Source organism: Echinops telfairi, unplaced genomic scaffold (assembly GCF_000313985.2).
Source record: "Echinops telfairi isolate 266 unplaced genomic scaffold, ASM31398v2 ScPeMD7_7427;HRSCAF=8465, whole genome shotgun sequence".
Classification (NCBI taxonomy): domain Eukaryota; kingdom Metazoa; phylum Chordata; class Mammalia; order Afrosoricida; family Tenrecidae; genus Echinops; species Echinops telfairi.
Window position 1 is genome coordinate 14,875,418 of NW_022111327.1, and position 12,594 is coordinate 14,888,011.

At 39.6% G+C, this 12,594-nt stretch overlaps 1 protein-coding gene across 1 annotated transcript in view; it reads right to left on the reverse strand.

The window, feature by feature from the left end:
* DOCK11 (dedicator of cytokinesis 11) overlaps window positions 1-12,594 on the reverse strand; it is a 171,006-nt gene that overhangs the window by 74,953 nt on the left and 83,459 nt on the right. The window contains exons 29-36 of the mRNA XM_045298560.1: window positions 9,745-9,828; window positions 8,633-8,744; window positions 8,090-8,128; window positions 6,301-6,479; window positions 3,213-3,329; window positions 2,137-2,212; window positions 1,466-1,575; window positions 492-603 (exon numbers count right to left, since the gene is read on the reverse strand). Coding sequence (XP_045154495.1) covers window positions 492-603; window positions 1,466-1,575; window positions 2,137-2,212; window positions 3,213-3,329; window positions 6,301-6,479; window positions 8,090-8,128; window positions 8,633-8,744; window positions 9,745-9,828 — 829 coding nt within the window. The remainder of the gene's footprint in view (window positions 1-491; window positions 604-1,465; window positions 1,576-2,136; window positions 2,213-3,212; window positions 3,330-6,300; window positions 6,480-8,089; window positions 8,129-8,632; window positions 8,745-9,744; window positions 9,829-12,594) is intronic.

Genomic DNA, 12,594 nt, shown 5'->3' on the forward strand with positions numbered 1-12,594 from the left:
GGAGATGTCGGACAGTGTAAGACATGACAAAATATAATAATTTACAAATTATCAAGGGTTCATTACAGGAAAAGGGTGGGGGGGGGGGAAGAGCTGATAGTAATGAGGACTGTATAATGCCACAAGGGGAATGAATAACAATTGTAGGTGAACATGGAAAACAGTAATAATATGTAACAACAAGGGTTCATGAGGGGGCGGATTGGGCAAGGAAGGGATGGGACAAAGAGAAGCTGATACCAAGGAGTTCAAGAAAGAAAATGTTCTTAAACTGATGGCGGCAGTGATTATAAAATTATGCTTGATCTAATTCAATTATGAATAGTCACATCACCAGAGCTCCCAATCAAATGATTAATAAAGAAAAAAAATACTGTGCCACCAGGGCACCTAATTCTCTATATAATCATGGTCAAATAGTCACTTCACAAACCTGAGAATCTAGAAGCTAAATATCTAACAGAGTCTGTTTCATATGTTTGGGAACCAACCTTCAGAAATCATTTTTATAATATACAGGTAGCACATGAGGAGGCTTCTGATTTCATACTGATCCAGCCTGTTATACTGGGATACACTATTCCTTGTAGAACTCTGTCGGGTCTGTAATATAAAAGCAGGGCACTTTTATGACATAATGCAAAATCAAACCCAAGTCAAACCTGTTGTGGAGTCGATTCTGATTCACAGCAACCCTATAAGCACTTCAATTTTCAATAACCTTAACTCAGTGACTACTAAATTTATAATTAGTCTTTCTGGGGAATATTATAAGTTTAAAACTAAATTTTATGTTATCCTTAGAATGAAATGGGTTGAATCTTTGTTGCTACTGCATCATATCACTGAGAATTACCTTGAGGATCTTTAACACAGTATTAGTCTGTTTCATTGCTGTATGTCCTGTGTTAAAGTATTAAGAACTTTAAGTAATCAACCAGGCTAGGAAAAATAACTTTTATATGGAGCAAAAACATACGACACATGGAAGCATAAAAAAACCTTTCTAAAGAGTAATTCCTTAGCATTTGTCAAATTCTAACTTCCAAATTATAGGTCAAAAGATGGATCTAAAAATGGACTTAATAGAGTAATAAGCTAATCACAGTAGGGACGAAACCGTTAAAAAAATAAACCCACTACCACTGAATCCATTCCAACTCATATTTAGACAGTACAGCATTTCCAAGGCTGTGGATCGTTACAGGAGGAGACAGCCTCATCTTTCTCATGTGGAGAGTGGTGGCTTTGAACTACAGACCTTAATTTAGTAGTCTAACACTTAACCAAGAGTGCCAACTCGGCTCCTGCCAAGATAAAAAGGAAATGCTAATACAGCCATGAATTATGCATTTTGCACATCTAGGCCTGACTGCCAGTGAACAGAGACACATATTTGTATAAAAAGAAAGATGTTTATAGCCTAAACTATAACTACATGTATCCTATATATTCCATTTCTTACATTTTCACCAGTGCTGCCCGGATCAAAAAATCCTGTTGCTCCTTCTGCGATGAGGGAACCTCTTGAATCTTCCCTCTTAATTCCATGTCCATTTTGAAATGATCCATAAACTAGAAAAAAAGCCAAGCCCTTGTTAACAACAGGAGGCAAAATTACTTAAAAAAAGACACAGAAACCTGCATGAATTGAATGAGAGTGAACTTAATTTTAAGAAGTATCTTAGGGATTAAATTTTGGGTATCAAAAATGTGAAGATTATTTATCAAAATGCCATATAAAGCTCAGTAACATCTAAAAAACACTTGGCTCTATTTGAAATTCCCTAGAAATTATAAAGATAGCCATAGAATTCCAGAGATTATTTTATAGACAAGGAAACGCGGGCCCAAGATAGAGAAGTGTCTTGCCCAAGAATGGCAACAGAAACGAGGATTTGACACCAGGGTTTTTTCACATTGTTTTCTATCTTACTATACACCAAGCTACACTTTATAACAAGCTCAGTTTTAAAAAAATGTGGTACCAGGTGTCAGCCAGAGTTTAATTTACTTTAGTAGAGCTCATCCTAACTGTATAATCTTTACTATGAAATACTTCAAATATATAGACTAGTCCAGTGTACATTTCAAAACACCCATGTGATGGACAACCTTGAATTCGGGCTTAATTACCAGTGTCCTTGTCAGTGCTTAGACTTCCTCTACTTGTAGGTGAAGTAAAACCACATGCAAACTCATCCCTGGATGCCTGTAACACAATGTGATATGTCATTTAAATAAAATTGTATATTAAGAGAGGAAATCTGCATGAACAGAATAAGGCAGTACCCCGGTTGTCAACATGGCTCACTGCAGGCGTTAACAGTTGCCTTGTGGGCAAGCTATGCATACAGGGCACAATTCTGAGCACCCCATTTTAACTGGACCATGTCTGGAGGCGAGCAACCAAAAAAAGGAAAGGATCTGCAGTGACCCGTGATGAAGTGAAGATGCGTGGCCTGAAGAAAAATCAATCAGACTCATGATGTCCTCTGCAGAGGTGAGGATGTACCTGTTTTAAGTACATACTTCTTGAGGTCCAAAGTAGAATCAGTGGAAATAAATCACTAGCCTGTTATGTCTAACATGAGAAAGAATGTTTTCAATATTATGATGGCAAAAGGTTGCTTTGTCAAATTAGGAGACTGAGCATCTGCAAAGTTCCTTGCAAGTCTAAGCTTCTAAGGGTTGAAAAAAGGCACAGATCCACTGTGGTAAGCTAATAGGTACTCGCCAATGAGTACCAAAGGGAGGCTGTCGGGGAAGGGAGAAATGAAGGAATATAGTGTAGTCCCTGGTGTCTAACATCTGAATGTAAAGATATTTTTGTTTGGTTTTCAGATTGGATAAATATATGAAGTCATAAGGCAAAAGTCAACCTTACCAAAACATTGGATACCAGGGATTCTTGATGTTCTCTAAAACCTTGCTACTCAAAAGCGTGGTCCTAGGACCAGAAGCAACCAAAAGTTTAGAATCACAGACTCTTAAGCCGTATACCCAAGCTACTGAATTAGAAACTTCATTTGAACAAATTCCTCAGATAATGCACATTGACATTTGAGAAGCACTGCTCTAGAGAAATCAGGGTACATGTAAAATTGAAGCCAAATGCTAAACTATTAGGGTTGGGACAAGATAGCATATGATTACCAACTCTACTCAATCCAACAAAAGCAAGATTCCAACAGATAAGCATCACCACTCACAGAACTAGGCATAGCTGCACACGAATACAAAGTGTCTCGACCCGCTAATCGCTGTATATTTTCCAAAAGCAGTCCAACAAATGGGAGGTACAATTGTGCTATTTTAGCTTGCTGGTTCTGAAAAATCAAACACCAAAAGTTAGAACAGGCAGGGAAAGTGGGTAACCCCACCCCCGAAATTATTGCCCTGAAGTAATCTCTCCACCTGAAACCAAAAATCTTTCCCCTGAAGTCGTCCCCAGGAGTCGGCAAATTGTGGCTCTCTGGCTATGTGGGGTTCTTTTGATAAACACTGTATATACTCGTGTATAAGCCTAGTTTCTCAGCATATTTTTAATGATGCAGTTTTGTGGTAGAATCAGATGCCTCACTTAGATTCCGGTCGGCTTATACTCGAGTATATCCAGTACATTTAGCTCTGAAGTCAAATTGACATTTTAAAAAGGCTATTCTTCAGAGAATGGTTGATTTTATTTGTTTGTACAAGTACATTTAGGGCTCTCCAATAATTGTTAAATCATGAGAGACAGGATCAGCTCTTCCGTCTAAAAGTTTGGTTGACGTCTGCTGAACCAGTAATAAAGGCCCGCCTTAAGCATTATGTTCTTGTAGGAACTATCTATATGGGATTAAAGTGACAACAGCACTTGGGAAAATGAGATAGGAACTTTCTGAGGGCCAGTGGAGTTCTGTTCATGGTGGAGGGAACAACTCAGAAAAATTTCGCCAACAGGGCTTCTCTTGCAGCAGTTCTCAACCTGTGGGTCGCGACCCCTATGGGGGCCGAATGACCCTTTCACAGAAGTTGCCTAAGACCATTGGAAAACACATATTTCAGATGGTCTTAGGAACTGAGACTGTCTTCAGGCGGGTCTGCACACATGCAGATGTGCTGCTCTGGTGAGAAAGAAGCTATCTCAACCTTCGCACTGACATTGGCTTTTTACGCATACTGTCGGAAAATATAGCAATGTAGTTTACTGTTATATTAACACTGTTACCCATGCTACATCATGCTTCAAGACAAATTTCATTTATTTGTAATTAGAAATAAATATTTCACAATATATAATTACATATTGTTTTGGTGATTAATCACTAGGCTTTAATTATGTTCAATCTGTAACAATGAAAATACATCCTGCATATCAGATATTTACCTGATGATTCATAACACTAGCAAAATTACAGTTATGAAGTAGCAACAAAAATAATTTCATGGTTGGGGGCCACATGAGAAACTGTATTAAAGGGTCATGGTATTGGGACCTGCTCTACAGTATATTGTGCTTTGTAGATTCTCAACAAGAGCAAAATAAAATTTAGAACAAAACTAGTTAGACTAGGTGTAAACTTTGTATATATTACAATATACAGACTTGGCACCACATATCAGTTTCAAGACTAAAAAGAGCTGGCTCACAGCCACAACCAGCGAGTGAAGCATGAGTCGATTTCTGCTTACACTCTCAAAACGAATTACTACAGAGCTGGTGGCTTAGCAGTTACGAGTTGGGTCTGCTAACAGCAAGGTCAGCAGTTGGAAACCACCAGCGGGAAAAAGATGGGGCTTTCAACTCCCATGAAGAGTTAAAGTCTCGGAAACTCACAGGGACAGTTCCACCCTCTCTTATCAGGTCTCTGAGTTGGCATTGACTTGATGGCAGTATGTTTAGCTGTTTTGAATTTTTGTTGGTATTTGGACTGATATATGATACAGAGTCAAATCACATCCCTTAAGCATAACTACATTAATTAAAATGTTTGGTGTTCCCCTCCCACCCCCACAGGAGCTGATCTATCACGTAGAACATATGAGTCCTGTTCTTTAGTTCCAGTGGGGGTTAAGCTTCATGAGAGCAGGGACCACGTCTGTTCACTGCTGCATCCCGTGTCTGACACACAGCATGTGGCCAATCCACCCTAGCTTGAATGAATGAATAAATGGAAGAAGTGAAAAAACAGCATTCATTCAAGAACCTTGGGGGGGTTGATTAAAATTGGACACAAAAAAGGTGACCTGGATATCCTCATTTTAAGACCTGACTCACTGCTATTGAGTTCATCCTGACTCTTAATGACTCTCTAGGGTTTCCAAGGCTGTCAGCACTTCCAAGAACAGACAGCCTTGTCTTTCTCTCAAGGAGCAGCCCACCCTGCGCTTAGCAACTCACTTTATGCCAGGTAAGCACGTGGGATTAATCGAAATGCCTAATTTGGCATCTCGTTCCCCCCCCCCCCCAGCCTGTAAAACTTCATGTCAATAGGATTTGCATGTATGTGAAAGGCATAACAAATAGCATGACTATATAGCTTGAAGCCTTCCCACAGAGACAATGTAGAATTGGTATCAGGTTTATGATCACAGCCCAGCAGCTACTGATAGGATCACCATCAGCATTAACTTTTTTTCAGTAAAAAGAGAAACTTCATATCATATATTTTATATATGACATACTTAACATGCCTTATTAACCACTCAATAATCAACTATATGTACTCAGGGACTGATTATTAAGTGGATGCCTCTGTTCGGGTAATATTCAGTCAACCCAAATTAAGTTATATATTTGAGAGAATATGCATGGTTAGAATCCTATGACTTACATTAACACACACACACACACACACACACACAATTCATAACGATGCAATTAGTTCCTGTGGTTCTTTTAAAAGGAGCCCTGGTGTTATAGTGGGCTACTAACTGCAAGGTCAGAAGTTTGAACCTACCAGCTGCTCCTCTGGACATAGATGGGGTTTTCTACCCCTGATAAAGAGTTACAGTTTGGGAACCCCACAAGGGCAGTTCTACTCTGTCCTTTAGGGTCGATATGAATCAGAACTGACTCAATGGCAGTGGGTTTGGTTTTTTAAATGTGATTTTAAAATTAAAAAAAACAATCTTTTCATCCTTCAACAGTTAACTGAGCAATAGTTAAAACCTAATGATGAGTAACTAAGACAAATTTTATATGGAAAGTAAGTTTTGTGGCACTGTTTATTACTTATGGAAAAGTCCGTCTTTAAGGGGAAATGCTAGTAAAATTTCTTAAGATGATACCACTGATTGCATGGGCATCCTTACCTTGTGCTGGTATCTAGTGTCAAATGCGTGTTTGATCAAAAGATTCTTTACGACAGAGATAGCTGTGTATCTGATCTCGTAATTGTCTTGAAGAGCAATGGAAGTTTCCCTCAGAAGTAGACCAACCAAGAAGTGATGCTTGCAATACTCATCCGATAAACTGTATTCAAGATTTGAATCTGCAGTATAATGAAATTGAAAGCCCATTTGTAAGAATATTCCAGAGTGACTTAAAACTTAAAACGCTCTATCCATTCTTTAGTTAATACAGGATCATGCTAGCAAAGCTTATAATCTTATTACTGATGGATGCATCTGAACAGTTTTTACTATCATATAGAATGGGCATGCAAATTTTCCAAGATAAGTACACTCTTGGAGTTAGGTTTAGATGGTCGCCCTAGTGAAATTTCCGTCAATAAAAATAGCCCCGAGAGTCTCTTAAATTCTTTTAAAAAACCTTCACATCAAACCTTGGCTGAATAAATTCTACATGTGGCAATGTCTTAACACATCCCTTTCTATCTCAAGAGATTTAGTTCAAGTACAAATTTCAGTAATCGTGTAAACTGTTTTCCTCATCTGTGTATACTTATTAAGTGGGAAAGGAAGAGCAACTAGACCACTGAGTCAGTTTAACATTACAAGTGACATTTAACAGCAGTTATATATTGGCCTGGATATGAGTATATCCGTGGGATATAAGCGCAGGCAGAAATACAGCCTCGTCTCCTTCCACTTCGTCACCACGCAAACACACAGATCTCATCAAATCGCCACCTTCAAATGATGTCTTTCCATCTCTTTTAGTGCCTCACTTCACTTTCAATCCCCGCTGCGAAGATCCTACTTGGGACATGCCTTCTATCTATCCCAGAATAGATAGAAACTACTATGGTTAGTTTTGCGATCCTATCATTTTAATGGGGTTAGGCCATAAAGTGAAAAAGGTTTGACTTTTTTTCTTTTTTGGCCTCTTTAGCACATAAATACCACGTGTCCAGTATGGGCTTACTGAAAGCGCCTTGTGTAGTCAGAGTTAATCTTAGATACTGGTGATCTGCCTATATCTTTTTCTATGCCTGAATTCCTCTTCTCTGTCAGTAAACATTGAGGAAGTATGTGGGCTCTACACACTTAGCAACCGATAGGCAGGAGTGGCTGAACAGGGTTGGCTGAGTTTTTAGCTATCTTGTCTCCATTTTCACTGGCTGTTGTTTCCACTCCTCAGGAGATACTTCTCTAGAGACTAAGGCAAGAGATTTTCTTCTGGCCTCTTGAGTTCTTTGTGAGTCTCCATCACATTCTAAGCACAAGTACTGACTCACAGGTGCCCTTCTTTATCTAGGTAGGTTTTATCAATGCGAATTCTTTTGTCTTTTCTTTCTTCAGTTTGGTTTTTTTGTTCTTATTTCAGTGATTTGAATGAATCCAATCAAGTGGTTTCATCCACACCTTTAAACTGTGGCCAAGTGATCCTCACACAAGGTCCCAGAGAAGGGAAACAAGCTTGGGAGAGATAGCAAGGCCCTTAGAGAGCAGAGACTCTCATAACCACCCCTACACCCTCACCCCCATCACGTTGCTTCTGTCAGCACCACTCAAGTTTCTTTTCTAAGTAAACCAATACCCTGTGCCTAGGTTTTTCGTTTTTCAGAGCACTGTGAACTAAAGCCTCGTTGGGGGTGCAGGTGGATGTGAAAATCAAGCAAGCCCCCCCGCATCCATCTCAGCCATTCATCAATTGTTTCGAAAGACAGCACACTAGAGTGAACCGAGTTAAACCTACCTACTGAAGTCAAACGGTCCACCGCAAATGAAAAAAAATCTAATTAATATATGAAAAGAAAAGGGACAAATAAAAAACATAGTAACATAAGAACAGGGCTACACAACAAAATAGTCAATACAACTAGCAATGGTGATAAAAACTGAAGGCATTTCACAAATTTCATGCATACCTATCACAATTTTACTCTGCCTTTCTAGCTCCTTTCAGTAGAAAAACTATTATTTAAAATCTCAGTCTCATATAAGATTCCAAACACTATAAACAGCAATTGTACTAGTACCTGCCGCCTGTGTTTAAGCAATCTACATCACAGGCCAGATTTTTGCATGCTATGGATGCTACCCCAGCCACTATGAAGATAAGGCAGAATACTATTAAACAAACCTGTCCTGCAGATAACAACAGTTTTGAGATGATCTTCAAGACCACAGGTTTAAACTAGAAAATAATATTCTAAACTAGCACTGGCTAAAAGAGAAAGACAAACCAAAGAAAGACTCAATCCAACAATCCCAAATGATGGAACTTATCAGTACATACCTTGAACTCGCTGAAGTTTGGGTTTTGCAAATGCCATGGGCAAGTTGAGAGGAATATAATGTTCGTGGTTGCAAATGGTTTGCAGGAATTCAAACTTGTGTTCAGCCAGGACCTAGATGGAAAGCAATTGTGCATGAATTCCTCTGGAGTGAGCATTTGAGTGTTTCAACCATCGGATACAGAGCATTGCTTTCTCCTAACTGATGTGCTTTAGCATCCTGAGCAGACTGGGGATATGATCTGTGCAGCAGAGTTTGTGTAACAGGCCAGAGAATGGTATCTTTCAAAAGGCCTGCTTGCAAGATGGGTTCTTAGAAGGCATAGGAAATTAGACTTTTGCACATTCCTGAGGTAATCTGGTAGGTCTTCTATGCCAGCCTGCTTATATTTGTAGAAAAAATATACGTTGTGGAGGAACATCTGCTTTCCACCCGAGACACTGGACTTTTGATGGGTAAGGAGTACCTACAAAAGCAGCCCCTGATAAAAAGGCCTAAACCCCTAAGTCGCCAGTGAGCTTCCCTGAGGAAAAGCATTGCACATGTGCTTGTATTTTCCCTGGTGGAAGGAGGGTGTGCTATGTGATCCCTCACAGAGGAAAGAGCTTAGTAAGCGAGCACAGCTGCTACTTCATGGTTTTGTCCTTTATAGAACTGCCTAGGCATCCTTACTCTATTGAAGTAATTAATCTTAACTATGAGTAAGATCATACATGTACTTTGAATCCTTGGAGACTCACTATTCAATATTCTCTCCTTTGAGGCACTAAAAAAAACCCCAAAATAATTAAACAACTCACTGCTCTCGAGTTGATCCCAGCACATAGCAACCCTGTAGGACAGAACAGAATTGCCCCTGTGGTTTTTCTAAGGCTTTAAATCTTTATGGAAGTAGAAAGCTCATCGTTTTCCTGCTGAGTGACTGATGGGTTCAAACTGCTGACCTTGTGGACAGCAACTCAACTCCTAACCCACTATGGCACCAGGGTGAAAGCTAGATTCAAATTATCTAATTAAATCAGCCACTCCAAATCCTTCAGAGGAGAATAGATGGCACCATTGGCCATGCCTTCTCAGGTCTCACACCATGTCAATAATGTTCTTAGAACTCACCTTAGGATCTTTGAGGCTGAATCCAGATATGTAGTCATTTATCAAATTGAAAACAAACCCCCTATTCATGAGTGTCAAACAGCGCTAGAGAAATCAAGCAAAAATAAGCTGTTAGTTATACAATTCTGAAAGTCTGGCAGGTACAAGTTTTTAAAATTTGTTCCAGGCTAAAAGGATGACCATTGCCATTTTATAGATAATAGTGTAATAGCTCTCAGAGCTTGAGGTGACAAGAAAGCAAGAAATAAAGAAATAAAGGAAAGAAGGAAGAAAGAAAGAAAAGAAAGAGAAAGAACAAAAAGAGCAAGCGGGCAAGGGACTTATTGTTGGAATTCGAATTTAACTGGATCATTTTCAAGAGAAGCAAGGGAGTGCACACACTCGCGCCCACAAAGCCTCATTCCTCGAGGTCACCTCCCAAAGCCCAAAGTGATGGGAAGTGCTGTCTGTTCGGTACTGAAAGGGGCCTTCTCCTATGTAAATGATACACACAGAAAGGGGATTTTCTTGATTGTGCCTTGTAAAACCCTTGGCCTATTAAATCACTCTTCATATCTATCATAATCCGAGAAGTTGCTCCTCTTTGCCCACCGGCTTTCTGGTAGTTAAGGCTCTCATTCATTACCTTGCAATTGAAGAGCTTCAGTTCGCTTTCAGACTAGTCTCTCCATTTATCTAACTGCTTCCAGATTATTCTCTAAATCCAAACCCTCCACAGCACATCACTCTCCTGGCCCAAAGCTTTCAACAGCTCCGATTTCCTCAAATATAATGGCAAAGCCCTTTGCTTGCCATCCACGGGCCTTCACAGCCTTGCGCCAACCTACCTTTCCCACTAACTTCCCAAATGCACCTCTTCTACGTATTATCCTCTCACGATGCCGCGTGTGGTCCTACTTCTGGGACTTTACCCATGCAAGGTCTAGCAATTCTATCACTTCATCGAATCCTGCCTGTCTTTTTCAAAAATTTAAATCATTTTTGGTATTGTGGAAAATATATACAGCATCCAATAAAATGTTGTTGAAAAAAGAGAGAGAAAAAAAAATATATATATACAGCAAAACATATGCCAATTCCACAACTTCTACATATACACATGCAATTCAATTATATTCATCGAGTGGTCTAACTATTCTCATCCTCCTTTATAAAGTGATTCCTCAATAGCATAAACTTTCCATCTCCTAAAGCTTCTTAGCTAATCTTTGGGGCTGATGCTGTCAAATCGACACCATATAGATACCAAAAAGCTAACCAAACTCACTGCCACTGAGTCGATTGAGACTCACAGCCACCCTGTCAGAGAGGGTAGAGCTGTCCCTGGGGGGTTCTGAGAGGGTAACACTTTCTGTGAGTAGAAAGCCTCACCCAGAGTGCTTTCCAACTGCTGACCGCTATCCATAGGGGCAGTTCTTTAAAAGAGCACAAGGCTTGAGGCAGCCATTCTGTACTAGTCGAGCTACACTATCATTTAGTGTTAACGAGATTTCCGCGGATCTTCCTGGTTTAAGGCTTAAAGATGATCTCAGGGTAATAGTTTCATGGGCTCATCCAGCCTCTACGGCCCCAGAACGTGTTCAATTTTCAAGGTTCTCCTGAAGGCCCATTAAAAAAAAAACATTGTGTGGCCCCAGGTACTTTTCAAGACATTATTCTACACTAGCTTATAATTGAATGGTCTGGTTTGTATGATGTTACACAGAGAGAAAAATAGGAACACACACACACACGTATGTATTTGTGTGTGTAAACACATTATATACACACACAAATACATACACACAGGTTGTGTATATTCTCTCCAGTGCTCTAGCTCATTCCTATTGTATTGTGTTGTATTCTCAAAATAAGGTGCCAAAATAACACTGTATTGCATTCTCAAAATAACCTGCCAGAGCAAAACTAACAATTTTCTCTTTTAAAAAAAATCATTTTATTGGGGGCTCGTACAGCTCTTATCATAATCCATACATACATCCATTGTGTCAAGTACATTTGTTGCCATCATCATTCTCAAAACATTTTCTTTCTACTTGGGCCCTTGGTATCAGTTCCTCATTCCCCCCCACTTCCCTCCCTCATGAACCTTTAATTATTTATAAATTATTATTATTATTTTATGTCTTACATTGACCGATGTCTCCCTTCACCCATTTTTATGGGTTCTCCTGGAAGGGGTTTATATGTAGATCATTATGATCGGTTCCCCCTTTCTCCCCCCACCATCCCCTTCCCCTCCTCATATCATAACTCTCATTATTGGTTTTGAGGGGTTTATCTGTCCTGGCTTCTCTGTGTTTCCAGATCTTGTCTGTACCCATGTACATGCTCTAGTCTAGCCGGATTTGTAAGGTAGAATTGGGGTCATGATAATGGGGGGAGGAAGCATTAAAGAACTAAAGGATAGTTGTATTTTTCATTGGTGCTATACTACACTCTAACTGGTCTCTTCCTTGTGACCCCTCTGTGAGGGGATGTCCATTTGTCTACAGATGGGCTTTGGGTCTCCACTCCGCACTCCCCCCGCCCATTCACATTGATATGATTTTTTGTTCTGGGTCTTCGTTTAGATTTTTATTTGCATGTATCAGTAGACCATAGTTATATCAGCAAGCAGGTTGCCTTAGAGTTGCAAGAATGAGAAACTCACAGGGGTCAGAGATGATATTTAAATATATAAAGAGAATCAGTGGTACCTAAGGAGTTGTGCAGATGATGGCAAACAAGTAAAGAGATTGACATTCAAATAAAAATTTTATTTGAAATCACGGGATAGGGCAAACAATCCAGGTTTGCTGGCCAAACCACCTGTGCAGGACCTCTGATTTAATTACTTAGCCATCTCTG